Genomic DNA, 14499 nt, shown 5'->3' with positions numbered 1-14499 from the left:
GATGCTTCTTTACTGAAGAAGCAACCAAAGATGGCTTACTAAAGACAACCAAGAATGTATCCAGACTGTTTAAATGTCCCCTGACAGGCAAATTCTCACCCCCACCCACTTCTCATCCCGTTGAGAGTCACCAATCTAAGATGGCATGATAATAAGAATGAAACCTTAAAATTGCTTTGACACCATCAGAGAAACTGACAGTAGACATTAAACATTTATTGAAATTAATTTTCAGGGCATTTCAAAAACAAGCTGGTTTGCTTACTGTTGTATGAAGAAATGATGGAATGTAATGAGTATATTGGGTAATGTTTATGATTAATCAAATGACAGTGGGGAATAAAACGAAGGTCTTTCAAGTTTGTACAAGATATTCCAGAAATCATTCTGGAAATGAGGTTGCCCTTTGTGAGAGCAGTCTTTACTTTGATCTGCATAATTTCCACTCACGTTAATCCAATTTTGTTGTTCTTTTCAGTTATCTGCAGATTTCTGAATTAGAACACAATGTATGTATTTTAGTAAAGAAACAGAAACTTTCCTACGTGAACATCGTAGTTTTCTGAGTCAAAGGTTTTGTGTTCTATTTAGAAAATGGACATATAGACATTAATAGAAAATTGTAAAGGTTAGTTGAGCCTTTATAGTGTTGTGAGTACATTATTCTAATGATGTTTAGATTTATCATTAGAAGAAACATCCTGTATATTCAGAATTGAGTTCATGTATGTGGGTTTTTTCTGAAATGTGTAATTTTGGTCTATGTCTTATTTATTAGAAGTTACTATAATGAATATTTGTCTTCATTATTCAATGTCTCTTTGGAAAAGCCTTCTATTTCACAATATTGATCATAACTAATTAGTATAGCCCAAGTCTTGAGTGTACCAAGGAGAAATTCTGTAAAGAAGAGATGAAAGAATACATAATTAAGCCTCATTTAACTATATTTCTGTTAGAGTATTTGGTATTGTGAATTGATAAATTAGAATGACTATCTTTGGAATAACACTATTATTATGAAATGTTCATTTAATGCCCATTGTGTAGTAGAACAAAGAGTCTGTTTTCATCAAGTTGATTTGAAAATTTTAAAACATTCTTTAAGTTTTAATAAATATGTAGAAAATTAATAGTTTATTGGTTCAATTTATTTTCAATACATATCAAATTCAGTTACGTTTGGTTTGCTGAAAATATTTAGAAGTAACACCTTTAGTCAAATTTGATGATTTTCAAAATTGACTAATATTCTTAAAAATATACTTACTGTTTTATTGCTATGAAAATGAAAATATTCTTTCCATGTTCAGAGCTTATAGGCAAAATAGCATTTTAAACACATTAAATTTTGTGTGTTTGTGAAGCACATCACAAGGGTACTAGTGATATATAGAGAAATATATCATGTTTCATAAAATAGTTAGCAACCTAAACCTATTTGTCACTTTTACAATTCTAAAAGTTTAGCTCCAGAATTATTATGAACAACTTAGAAAGGACATAGTACTTTGAAGTATAACTATGATTGATTAGACTAAACTAATTCCAGCACTGCATTGTGTACTGCTTTAATCTTTTTGAAAAGTGAATGAACAGCAGATGGCCCAATAAAGACACTCTGTGTGCTCACGCAGTGTGGATTGGCTCTAAGGGAACTGGCTCACACTTTAGAGTCCATATATTTGCAAAACATCTGTCTTAGTCAAGGCAGATAGTTAAAGGAAAGAGAAACTTCCAAGCTTTTGGATATATTCCAGTTTGGGGCTCCATGTTTGGATGAATTGTTAATAGGACCCGACTTTCACCTTTAAGTTCTTCTCAGAAAAGTATTATCTCTAATAATTCAAAGTTTATTTGTAAATATAATTGCTACTGCATTTTGTGATTATGTTTTAAAGAAATCACCTGTGCTTTCTTTAATTATTACTGGAATGTTTTAGACTGCATTTTTAATGTTCATCTGATGGGTAAAATGAGAGGAACTAGAATACAGTCGTATTGTACTGTTAGAAGAAGAAGTTTGGAACATCACACTCTTCTTATTTTGTATTGTATTTCAATTAGAACAAATATGGAAGAAGAGCGATATGTACATATTGCCATCATATTTGGCATTTTAAAATGTAAAATTTGCAAATTTTAAAAATTTACTTTTATATTATGAAAGCTTAATTACCCTGTAATCAAAGATATTTATTCATAGCATATTAACATATAAGAGAATACTAATGATTTGAGAAAATGGAGTGGAAGAGTGATAGAGGGAATGATTTGTGAGACAAATGTTTATATCATGCTTTTCACACAAAACTCAAAGCAGTTTAATTAGGAGAAAATGTTTAGGCAGGTGTTTCTTTTTAGAAAATGAATTTTTGGAAACATGTGTTTAACACGGTAATTTCTTCAAATTTGTTATGTACACTCCAGTGAAACGTATTTATGAAGCAACCTTTGGTGCACTGGTATTTTTGTGTCTTACAGTAATTACAAGTAGTGGCTACAGCCCCAGATCAGCACATCAGTATTCCCCACAGCTGTATCCTTCCAAGTAAGTGGTCAGTAGATTCTTTCTGTTTTATTAGAATTTTTTTCCAGCATTATCTTTATTAATCTGTATTCGCACAATTTGACAACTTTAAATTGGCAAACATTTATGTCTATACATGTATTATAGTTAGCTGGATAATACTTGGATAGATTAAATATATAGATAAATATCCTGTACAAATTTGAAATAGAGACACCCACGTTTGTCTTGATAATTGCCTTGAATATTTATATATACCTTGAGAAAAATATCAAGCTCAAATTAGAATCATTGCATTTTAATTCAAATTCAAAAATGCTGGCTGGTTAAAAAATCTAAAGAGATTATATTTTATCTAAATGTCAACAATTCATAATTAATTCCATTATTAAAATTCTTTTGTTGGATTTCCAGTTCTAATAAACATAGTTTTGGAGAATATGCTTTATTGTTTTTTATAACTAATATAGTCACTTTATTGAGGACAGTCGTAGATATTTCTTAAGTTTAACTATATTGGGTGTATATCTGAATTGGTTTGGAATCAGCCAGACGTGCCAAGATTGTGTATTGCTGATACATACACATTTAAATATAGTATGTTATTTTCTGCAGCATCTAGAATGTCTGCCTTTACATATATATAGACTGGAGGCTGGATATCCAGTGGAGAACATGATGTAAAATGTGGCATGATGAAAGGAATGATGTTCCTTTTTTTTTGGAAACTTCCTGCCTTTCTTTTTCTTTTTTTAAATTTCCAATTATTGGGAGCGAATTCTTAGTACGGCTTTTAAATAGACTTTCATAGTCTTTGCATAGCATTAAGTCACTCATGGTGAATGTGAATTTGCTCATGAGCATATTAATAAAGCTAGCGTGTGCTCCATTTTCCTCATCTACATATTAACTGGAGTACGATTTCACATATGAGCAAGAATTATAGACCTGGAAGAGACACTAGGTATAATATCTAAATCAAATTTCTGCTTTTACAGATGTGGTATAGATGTAGGGAGTTTAAATCATTTGGCTGTGATCACTAGACTGGCTTGTAGCAGAGCCTGAACTCCTGACATTCAGACTGTTGTTTTATATTGTTAAAATTACGGATAAAGAGGATTACGTCCTGGATATTATAGGGTTTCACTGAATCTAGGCTGTCTAAATTAATACACAGTCTTTGTTGCCACAGTAATGCTATTTTTCTGATATTTAGGCCCTATCCACACATTCTTTCTACACCAGCAGCTCAAACAATGTCTGCATATGCAGGCCAGACTCAGTATTCGGGGATGCAGCAGCCAGCCGTCTACACAGCCTACTCACAGACAGGACAGCCCTACAGCCTGCCCACTTACGGTATTTTACATCTTCTGTCTTCCTCTTTGGTTATAGGCAGGTGATCCTGCTGGCTGGTAGCTTTGTATTCTATTGTAGGTTACACTTTAGAAGGAAAATCATCTTACTAATTAAATGGTTTGCACAATCATTTTTCTGAACAGATTTGGGTGTGATGTTGCCAGCCATCAAGACAGAGAGTGGACTTTCCCAAACTCAGTCCCCATTACAGAGTGGCTGCCTCAGTTACAGCCCAGGTTTTTCTACCCCACAGCCAGGCCAGACACCTTATTCTTACCAAATGCCGGGTAAGTAGCTACACACGAAACATGTTTTGGGAGAATTCATTCTTTGAGTGAGACTCACTGGCTTCAGACTAGGAATATCCGATCATGAAGACAGTTTTAAGCTTTATCACAGCTCACACAATTTCTAAAAAAAGACAGATAACTAGACAGAAACATGATGAAATGGTTGAGTATACATCAGGAAACAGGACCTATACCAAACTTAAATACTTAAGTTTAAGCTGAGTAACATCAGCAGGAAACCAAGTCCAAGCAAAGCAACTCCCAAGCCAGACACCAGGTCAGCCACATGTTTGGCGTCTACATAAGCGATTTAAAAGATCTGTAGCACAAACCAGTATTTTCTTTTCAGTATTCCTGAAGTATATAATGCTGTTTTGATTATACTTAAAGTTGAATTAGCTCTTTTCTAAGTTCCATTTATCATTGACCAATTGAGGACTTTTTGTTCATTCCTAAAATTCCTCTCTCCTATTGATAATATGTTGCTTAACAGGACTATTACATAATATTTACTCTCCAATCCTCCATATAGGCATATAGGATCATTACATTTCTTTTAATTTTAGACTCCTATTAAAATTGTGTTTTATCTTTTTATTGTTGTTCTTTGTTTTTTTATTTTTTTGATATGGAGTCTGGCTCTGTTGTCCAGGCTGGAGTGCAATGGTGCCATCTCAGCTAACTTGCAACTTCTGCCTCCCAGGTTCAAGCGATTCTCCTGCCTCAGCCTCCTGAGAGCTGGGATTACAGGTGTGCACCACTACGCCTGGCTAATTTTTGTATTTTTAGTAGAGACGGGGCTTCACTATGTTGATCAGGCTGGTCTTGAACTCCTGCTCTCAGGTGACCCGCCCGCCATGGCCTCCCAAAGTACTGGGATTACAGGCATGAGCCACCACGCCTAGCCATGTTGTATCTTAATGCAATAGTTGCCAAAAGAATTTTAGTGACATAGTAAAAATTTTAAAAGCTGGTTATTATCTGTCATTTTGTCTGTACTGAAAATCACAAATTTGGGGCTATATTAACATATTTGAACCAACTGGTATGACATTTTGGTCAACTGATTCAAATGAAATAATTATTTAGATATGTTCAGCTGGAATAGCAGTGCTCTTTTTCCCTAGAATGTAGGTCAAAACATATTTGAATGCATGCTGTAGCCTCAAAAATTCATACAGCTTCAGTTAGCCGTGTGACAGACAGTATTTTTATTTTTTTCACAAATACTTTCATATTGGCTATTCCAGGTCAGGTCAGTGGCACTGATTACATAATACATGACTAGTCAAAACACATTGATAAAACAAGTAATCAGCTACCTCAATAGCCTTTCATTTTAGTTTTTGACAAGCACATTCCATAAGGACTTTTTTTTTTTAGGAAACCTATAATTGGCAGCTCACTTGTTTTTGCCCTGATTTGAGAAATCATTAAATGTCAGACCTTGCAGTAAAGTTTTAGAAGGCCCTCAAACTCTAGATTTGTGTAGTATAAACAGTTCTCCCTTGAGTCTGAACCCTAATTCACAGCTATTTTTGTTCTAAAGAAAAGACAAAGGGAACAAAAGTACAGGGAGTTGCTGTATGTTTATTTCCCACGCTAAAAACCCTGTACAAATGTTGAACTCAAGTGATTTTTTTTGGTATGTAAATACAGTTGATATGATTTGAAAGTTCCAGTAGTTTCCTGGAGGCAGTCTTAGTCTGTGTAAGATTTTATCATTTGCATACCCCTGCACTTCTGGACTCTTAACCCTTGGATGTTAGCCTCACTCCTTATGAAGACTGTTCCCATGTGCTTCTGTTTACCTCAACAGATTCAACAGGAAAGGGTTTACCAGCTGTTACAAGAGGGAGAGAGCTAAGCCTATTTTCTGTATAAATGTCTCAACTTCAAATTTCACTGTCTTCGTGACAAATTTCAAAGTGTTTCTCTTACAGAATTCTGCGAAATGAAATATTTTTATCATTTTACAAGGAATACTTTTAAAATGCAGTTTGTTTTTTACCTCTAGGTTCTAGTTTTGCACCGTCACCTACTATTTATGCAAATAATTCAGTTTCCAATTCAACGAATTTCAGTGGTTCACAACAGGTACAGTAGCTTTTTGTGTTTATGCTTTTTATATGTATTTCAGATTTTTGAAGAGTACTTGGGTTGCCATATATGTATGTACCCTCCCAGGATAAGGTTTCTTTATTTAAAAATTATTATAACATTTCAGGATAGTAAAAAATTACCTATCTAGAATTCTTGGAATATGTATTATTCTGGCTATTTTAGATTTTTTTATTGTTAAACATTTGTGTCTTAATCATTTATACTGTAGTTGTTTTAATCATTTGGCATGGAATTACAAAATGTATTGGATATTTTCTGTTATCTTAAAATACTACTAAAAACAATTTTATTTTTCTTGATAAAGCAGTTATTATAATGAATATTAATTGGTTGAATCAGTAGTAATTGATTAAAATCAGTTATAGGATTATGCTACAGACTATATAACATTTTCAGTCTTAAAAAGTATCCTTTGTTACTAAACAAAATGCCTCAAAGACTACTGTTGGCTTTTAAATAATTTTTCTATTTTTTAGTTTTATTAATACTTTCAATGTTTGATTCCCACTTTCCTGACAGCTGCAGCTTTTTGCTTTTGTCACCATGCCTGCCTTTGGTAGTCTTTAGTCCTCCTTCTAATTATGTTTTCTTAATATTTTTGTGAGTTTTTAAATCTAACATGTTAGAATTATGCATGAAGCAAGAGTGAATGTCCCTAAATGAGTGAATCAGCTCAGAGTGAGATGAATTCGTGATTTGTGTTGACACTTCCAAATCTTTTGTCTGTATGTTTTTATTTTCAGCCACATTCGAAGTAGTTGAGATTGAAGAGTGGCTGACTTCTGGTCTGGTAGTGCAGTATTTTACTTTAGTATAATTGCTAGACATTTATATATTCTAAAATGTAAGTTACTGTACAAGTGCTTACTTTTTGATTTACTGAAGGGATTTTATAACTTGCTTTATTTTAGTTTCATTGATATAACAAAAGGCAGAAAGGAAATTTTGATCATTAAAATAGTGTGAAATATAATATTTTTGATAGGATTAAACTGTAATTTAGCATTAGTTAGAAAAAACGATATCTTAAAACACTAAACATCAGAGCCAGTATATGTATTTTATTTTTTTAATTGAGAATTTTTTTGTAACTTGATTTTACACGTTTATTTATTGGTCCAACAAGCATTTATTGAGTACTTGCTATGTGTTAGATTTTTGGCTAAGGATTGAAGATTCAAAACTGGTAAGTCATTGTTCCCTGCTCTTTAGAAGGATTCAGTCCTCTGAAAGAAACAAATATGAAAATAAGATGGACAGAGGGTGAGATATAGTGAATATAATAACAGAAATATACACTAGGCAGAGTTGTACTATAAGGGAAAAACTACTCTGCCTCTATTTGGAAGGATTAAGAAAAGATTTGTAAAGGAAAAAAACATTTCTTTAAAAACAGTTAATCATAAAACAGATCTGAAAATCTGTGAAGACAATGGATCACAATATAAAATGTAATCTGTATTTGGGACCGTGCCTGAGCACCAGTTTGTTGTTTTGGCTAATACCTATTGAGTGCCCATTAAGTGTTAGGAATTGGTCTGTACACTGGGGTACACGAAGGTGGGACCGGAGTGGATCAGATCTGATTCCTGCCTCATGGAGCTTACAGCCTACTGGGACAAACAGACAATAAACCAGTAAACACACAAGTACAGATTTAGAAAGAGAACAGGCTCTGTTAAAACATCAGCTGAAGTATAATTTTGAATAGGGGAGGTTTTATATAAGGCTTCTCTATGGAAACCACATTTAGGCCAAGACTTCTAAGAGTTAGGTGAAGGAGGGCAGTGGTGTTTCAGGCAAAGAAAGCAGCATGTGCCAAATCCCTGATGGATGGAAGACTTGGTGTGTCACTGAACTCGAAAAAAAAAAAAAAAAAAGGCTGGAGTTTAGTTAGTGCATGAGGGGCAAGTGCGGAAACACATTTGCAGAGATAGGTGGGGGCCTACTCACGTAAGGCCTGGTGGTTTACAATAAGGAATTTGGATTCTGTTCCAAGCCCAGTGGGAGGCTATGATAAGATTTTGAGCAAGAAAATTACATCATTTAATTTATGTTTTGAGAAGATAACTCTGCCACCAAGGTCTTTGGAGAAAGTCAAAAATGGAAAGAGGAGATAAATTTAAAAATGAATACATTGCCTGCAACAGGAAGAAAAGGTAGCTTGGACAAGGGGGACGACAGTGGAAATGAAAAGAAAGGGAGATCTTTGAGATATGTTTGAATATGAAAAGACATTATATTCCCCAGTGGGGAATAGCCTGACCTTTCCAGTATGTAACCTCATCTTCTTCTGCAGGAATTAGTAGGCTAACAGAGCGCTTCAGCACAGATGTTTGACTTAGGCACTCTGGGTTCAAATCTAGCTCTGAAACTTATTAGCTGTGTGACCTTGTGCAAATCACTTAACCATTCTGTGCCTTAGTCCCCTTCGATGTAAAATGAATATAGTATTAAGACCACATAAGAGATTATGAGGATTAAATGAGTAAATATATTTGAGCCCTTAGAACAGTGTCTTGATACAGAGTAAGCACTATGTAAACGTCTACTATCACTGTTTTACTTTGAGAGATATTGCTAGGAACTTTGTTTAGATATGATGAGGTTTTTGTTCTTGGCTCACAAGTGGTAGTGGGAAACATTGGATCTTGAAATTTTCAGACTAATAGAATTTTAGTTTTCTGCCATATTACCTGATCCTTTATGATAGTATACATATTTACTTATAAAGATTATTTCTTTTATTTTTTGGAAACCACGTCAAATGTAGATCTTTGTTTCCTTTGGAACACATTTCATCAGGGGATCTTAATGTTATCGATGATGACCAAGGATTTGTCATCACCGATAACGTTTTGGGCTGACACATGCTAGATATATTAAACACCAATTATCACAACAATTCCTTACTCATCATCCTACTATGTAAAAAGATTTTGAAGGGTGATTATCATCATTTTAAGGTTCTTAAAATTTTTTAATAAAAAGCAGGTCAAGGGTGTTGATTCAGTGCTTTCGTTTATCTCTGTAACAAAGGAGGGAAACTAAATAATTGAAAAGTTCACTAAAGACTTTCAGTAATCTTTCAGTTACTGTAATGACTGGTTTTCTTTGGAGAGTATTAAAGAGTAATTTCTCTTTCAAACACACACATCTCAATTATTGTTTCAGGATTATCCATCCTATACAGCCTTTGGCCAAAACCAGTATGCACAGTATTATTCAGCATCAACGTATGGAGCGTACATGACATCAAATAACACAGCCGATGGCACACCCTCTTCAACCTCTACTTACCAGTTGCAGGAATCTCTCCCAGGACTGACTAACCAACCAGGTACAGATCTTCACCCAGGTGAAATACTTTTATATGTTTTGCAGTATCTAGTAAAATGGAGAAAGTGGACATTCCGAAAACATGGCTGAAAGCTCCCAGATAATTGTTCTGATGTTTAATCTGTGGTAGCATGACTGTGTAAGATGAGGCTCTTCTGGCATTCCAGAAGATCCTTCTTTTAGATATGGGACAGATAGGTGATTTTAATCTCTGAATGATGGTGTACATATGAATATGGAGCTTTTACCAGACTCATTATTCGTTTTGTGAAGAGATTGCAACAAAGTTGTAATATTATCTTCCTTGAGTATGACTGATATTATTTCCTTTATGCTAAAGAGACTGTATAAGCCCTTCACCTTTGTAAGTTGTCAGTAGCTCTAGCCAGTGAACATTTCCTACATTCCTGGGATTTATAGAATTAGTGGTAGGTAGTTTAATGTCTTTGTGTGATCAGTGTGTATTTAAAATCCATTATGTGTTTCATTATCTGAAACTTGCGGTATTCAAATTGGATTTGCTACACATAATTTGACACAGCTGAAGTATTTAAAGTTAAAAGCAAATTTAACAGAGACTCAGCATAATCCTAAGAAAAGTTCCAGGACTTTTTGGAGAAAGTATTGAGATGGTTCTAAAATCACAAGGAAAGGTGGATGAATTAGAATAGTCAAAACTATTTTTAAAAATAAGAACAAAGTTTGAAGACTCAGATTACCTGATTTAAAGACTTATAATGTACAGTAATCAAGAGAATGCAAAAGGATAGACACATACAGCAATGAAACACAATGGAGAGTCCAGAAACAGATGCATATTTATGCTAGAAAGCAGATTTTTGAATCAGGATACAAAGGCCAGTCTTTTTAAACAAATGGTGCTGGAACAATTGGACATCTGTATGCAAAAGAGGAAAGAATCTCAACTTGTATACAAAAATTAACTCAAAATGGATTGTAAGCCTACATCTAAAAAGCTAAAACTATAAAACTTGTAGAAGAAAAAAATGGTGAAAATCTTTGTGACCCTGGGCTACATAAAGATTTTATAGATATGACATTAAAAATACAATTCATACAAGAAAAGAATAGATAAAATTAGATTTCAAAAAATTGTAAAGAACTTTTGCTCTTCAAAAGACACTGTTACAAGAATAAAAAGACAAGCTATAGATTTGGAGAAAATATTTATAATACACATACTGATAAAGGAATTATAGAAATATATAAAGAACTCTCAAAAGACACTAAGAAAAATGAGGTTAAGAAATTTTTAAAATATCAATAATTTGTTCAAGTATGTTTTTCTGCCTTTGGTTATTTGCAAGATCCAAATTCATCTCTACTTCTTTTTTACTTAGCTTTGGATGGGAGGGAAAATAGGGAAACATGGTCACAATACTGTAAAACACTCTTTTTAACTGGACCAGTGGGGCCAAGATGACTCAATGCCATTAAACGATTGTTTATTGAGTGCATATTAAGTATCAGCACTGTGCTAGAAACTGGTATTTCAGCAGTGAATGAGCTCTTCGCACACCTTTAGCTTCCATTTAACAAGCAAGACAAGGATCAAGCAAGTAATTACAATAGTGAGAAAGGGAAAATGGTAGGTCTTATGGGAGATATTAACAAGTAAACTAATTTGGACATAAAGTAAAAATGAAACTGATATTTTAAGCAACAGCCAAGATATGTTTATATCATGAATTGATGAAATGATAACACTCATGATTTGTAGTTCCCTGTTCAGAATATAATCTTTACCTATGGGTCCAAGGAATAATTGTCTAGTAGATACAGCTTGTCTTTGATGCCCCTGCATTTTAGTTTCTTTCCCCTTACCTTCCTTTTATGTCCTCCTACCTGTGAGTACACAGCCTCTTTCAATTTCTCGTCCTTGTCCCTTTGGGGCTCTCTATTTTGTATTTTTCAGCTAGCCTTAGCCTCCCTGGGTATCTGTACCTCTTGCAAGGCCAGGATTAGGGTGAGGTCAGTGAAGCACCCAGAGCAAAAAATGTAAGGTGGAACTCGTTCTTAAATTTTGTGCCCTAGGCGCCTTACTCATTAAGCCCCAGCCCAAATCACATGTTCCAAATCTGTCATGATCCTCTTTGGGTCAATACTTGCATCGCATCAAAGATCTTCTTTCATTCAAAGAATGATTTCAGAATTCCTTGCTTAACAAGCAGTTACTTTAGGAAGGGAGATATTGGAAGGTTTTTCTCAGTGATGAATGTGTGGGGAAAACAAGGTAGGGTGAGTATTTAAAAATGAAATCACAGATATATTTAATCATCAAGATATCAGAGACTGAATGACGGACAAGACCAGCAGGGTGTTTTTTTAATTTGCTAGACTACAGCTACCAAGAATGAAACCCATGTGTGTACTCAGATACGGTATATGCTATGTAGAGCTTTGTGTAAAATGTTGCTTTTGGTCCAATTTCCATATAATCACAAGAAAGCTTCTCTGCAGGAAAAACACAGATGGTTACTTTCCTTATTAGAATAATCAATATTGAAAATAGCTGTTTATTCATATTAAATATATTAAATACAGGCAGGTAGATAGTCTGAGTATGTGACTTTGGATGTGACACATTCACATATGGAATTCTGACTTTCACTATCAGAATGCTGCAATTTCATCAGGCCTCCATTGGTTGCTAAGGCCAAGAAATACGGTTTGACATCATTTTCAGATTTTATTAGACTGTCTGTTGAATTTAAAGAAGGAATTAATTCTGCTTATAACTATATTATTCTCTCAGCCAGAATTGTAACAACACACATGTCTGGATCTTTAAAGAATTCTATGACCTCAGACCTTCAGTCAATGTAGTTTTAAGTTTAATTTTGCCTCTTTAGATCTGGCATACAGCCAAAAAGCAAACAAGTTTATAACTATGGAATTTTTCTTTATTATTGATGGAATCTGATGTATTTAGTTCAAGGGCAAGAAAAGTATTTCCCATTGACTGGTTCTGCATTTTGGACTTAAAGTAGAAACCCAAAATGAAACCCACAGTTTTTCATAGAACAGTCACTGTTGAATTCTACTTTTATAATGAAAACATACCTTATGTTCAGTAAGAGACAGCTGGTTGTTCTGATTTAGAGATAAGTCTAATGAAATAAAGTGGGATCTAAATATCCAAAACTTAGAAGGTACAGTTATTCATTACTGTACTGATTAAAGGATAATTATTCAATCATGTATAGTATTGGGTCAAGAAAAGCCTAGGGCAATTTTGTAATGACTGACGTTATTTGGAAATTGCAAATAACATTCCATTATTTAATTTACCTTATTAGGAAGTTTGACAGTGGATTTAAAGAAACAGTACCATGCTGATTACGAGCAGACATTTTACTTCATTATCTTTCCAAAGGTCTTCTTTAATGTAAAATTTATATTGGGTGTATCATATTTTTTATTTGTATTAAGAAAGTTTGAGGACAGATTCGCACATGAAGATGAGAAATATTTTTATAGCTCCTCCTTTTCAAATATTTTAAACATCTTTAAAATCAAATGCAGTTAGTCTTGTATAACAATATTGTGTTTTACCCTGAGACTTTGACAAACATTACAATACATTAGCTAATTGAACGTAACAAGGGCTCCAGAAAAGTAAAGGATATAGTAAGATCATTTCACTCTCTGAAAAGAAGCCAATTTCTTAGGCAGAACACAGCAGCCTTTTGATAACTTCATGGTATTTCAAGTAAGGAAAGGAAGGGAAGCAAAGTGCTAACTCATCTAATGGAAACTAACAAGAGGATTTAGATAGAAAGGACCACATTCAACTGCTCTGCCAATTTACATTTTCCCTACCTGTGGCATTGCTATGCCCTTGTGCAATTACCTGAGTGAAATTTGGCAGAGGCACTGGAATTAACAGCTTTCTCCTTTTAAAAAAAGTGTCAACAAATGTTTAATGACTGGTTGAGCTCAAGTTCCTGGTTTTACCCTTTATCAGAAGAAAGGATAGCACCTTCAAAAGGAATAGAGGTCAGTACAATTCCACCTGGGTGATTGCTCTAGGAGCCCAGATGTATCGCATGGCCTTTGCAGAACATACTCTTTTACTTCTGTGAAGTTCTTTCAGTGAATTCTTTGGCCCTCCATCTCACAGAAATTATATAACGCCCATGTGACTTTTTTAAAAGTTATTGTTTAACTGACAAATAAAAAAGTGTATATATTGGCTCAATGATCGTCACCTGTAATCTCAGCTACTCTGGAGGCTGAGGCAAGAAGACTGCTTGAGTCCAGCAGTTTGAGTCTTTAAAAAGAAATTGTATCTACTTTTGTGTATAACCCATTGTTTTGAAATACATATACATTGTGACATGGCTAAATTGAGCTGATTAACATATGCATTACCTCACATGCTTATCATTTTGTGGTGAGAACCCGGAAAATCTATTCTCTTAGTGATTTTTAGAAATACGATACATTGTTATTTCTTATAGCAACATGTTGTACAATAGATATCTTGAACTTACTCCTCTTGTCTAGCTGAAGTTTTATATCCTTAGACCAACAGCTCCCCAGTCTCCCTCTCCAGCCGCACAGCCCTTAGCAGCCACCATCTTACTCACTTCTTCTATGAGTTCAACTTTTTTGCACTCCACATGTAAATGAGATCATGTAGTATTTGTCTTTCTGGGCTTAGCTTACTTCGCTTAACATAATGTTCTCTAAGTTCATCCTTGTTGTCTCAAATGACGGGATTTTCTTTTTTAAGGCCAAACAGTATTCCATAATGTACATATACCACATTTCCTTTGTCCATTTATCCATTGATGAACACTTAGGTTGACTCCATATCTTGGCTATTTG

The 14499-nt window shown here is 34.2% G+C and overlaps 1 protein-coding gene across 6 annotated transcripts in view; it reads left to right on the top strand.

The window, feature by feature from the left end:
* The window catches only part of EYA4 (EYA transcriptional coactivator and phosphatase 4), a 290443-nt gene that overhangs the window by 224107 nt on the left and 51837 nt on the right, over window positions 1-14499 (top strand). For 4 of the 6 annotated variants that reach the window (XM_011962139.1, XM_011962138.1, XM_011962136.1 and 1 more), the window contains 5 exons: window positions 2485-2551; window positions 3750-3892; window positions 4036-4179; window positions 6200-6279; window positions 9481-9646. In XM_011962139.1, the coding sequence (XP_011817529.1) occupies window positions 2485-2551; window positions 3750-3892; window positions 4036-4179; window positions 6200-6279; window positions 9481-9646 (600 nt within the window). Of the gene's footprint in view, window positions 1-2484; window positions 2552-3749; window positions 3893-4035; window positions 4180-6199; window positions 6280-9480; window positions 9665-14499 lie in introns of all 6 variants that reach the window. The other 2 variants (XM_011962135.1, XM_011962141.1) reach the window with 1 other exon arrangement.

Source organism: Colobus angolensis, unplaced genomic scaffold (assembly GCF_000951035.1).
Source record: "Colobus angolensis palliatus isolate OR3802 unplaced genomic scaffold, Cang.pa_1.0 Scaffold58, whole genome shotgun sequence".
Taxonomy (NCBI): Eukaryota; Metazoa; Chordata; class Mammalia; order Primates; family Cercopithecidae; genus Colobus; species Colobus angolensis.
This window is presented reverse-complemented; position numbering and strand designations above follow the sequence as displayed.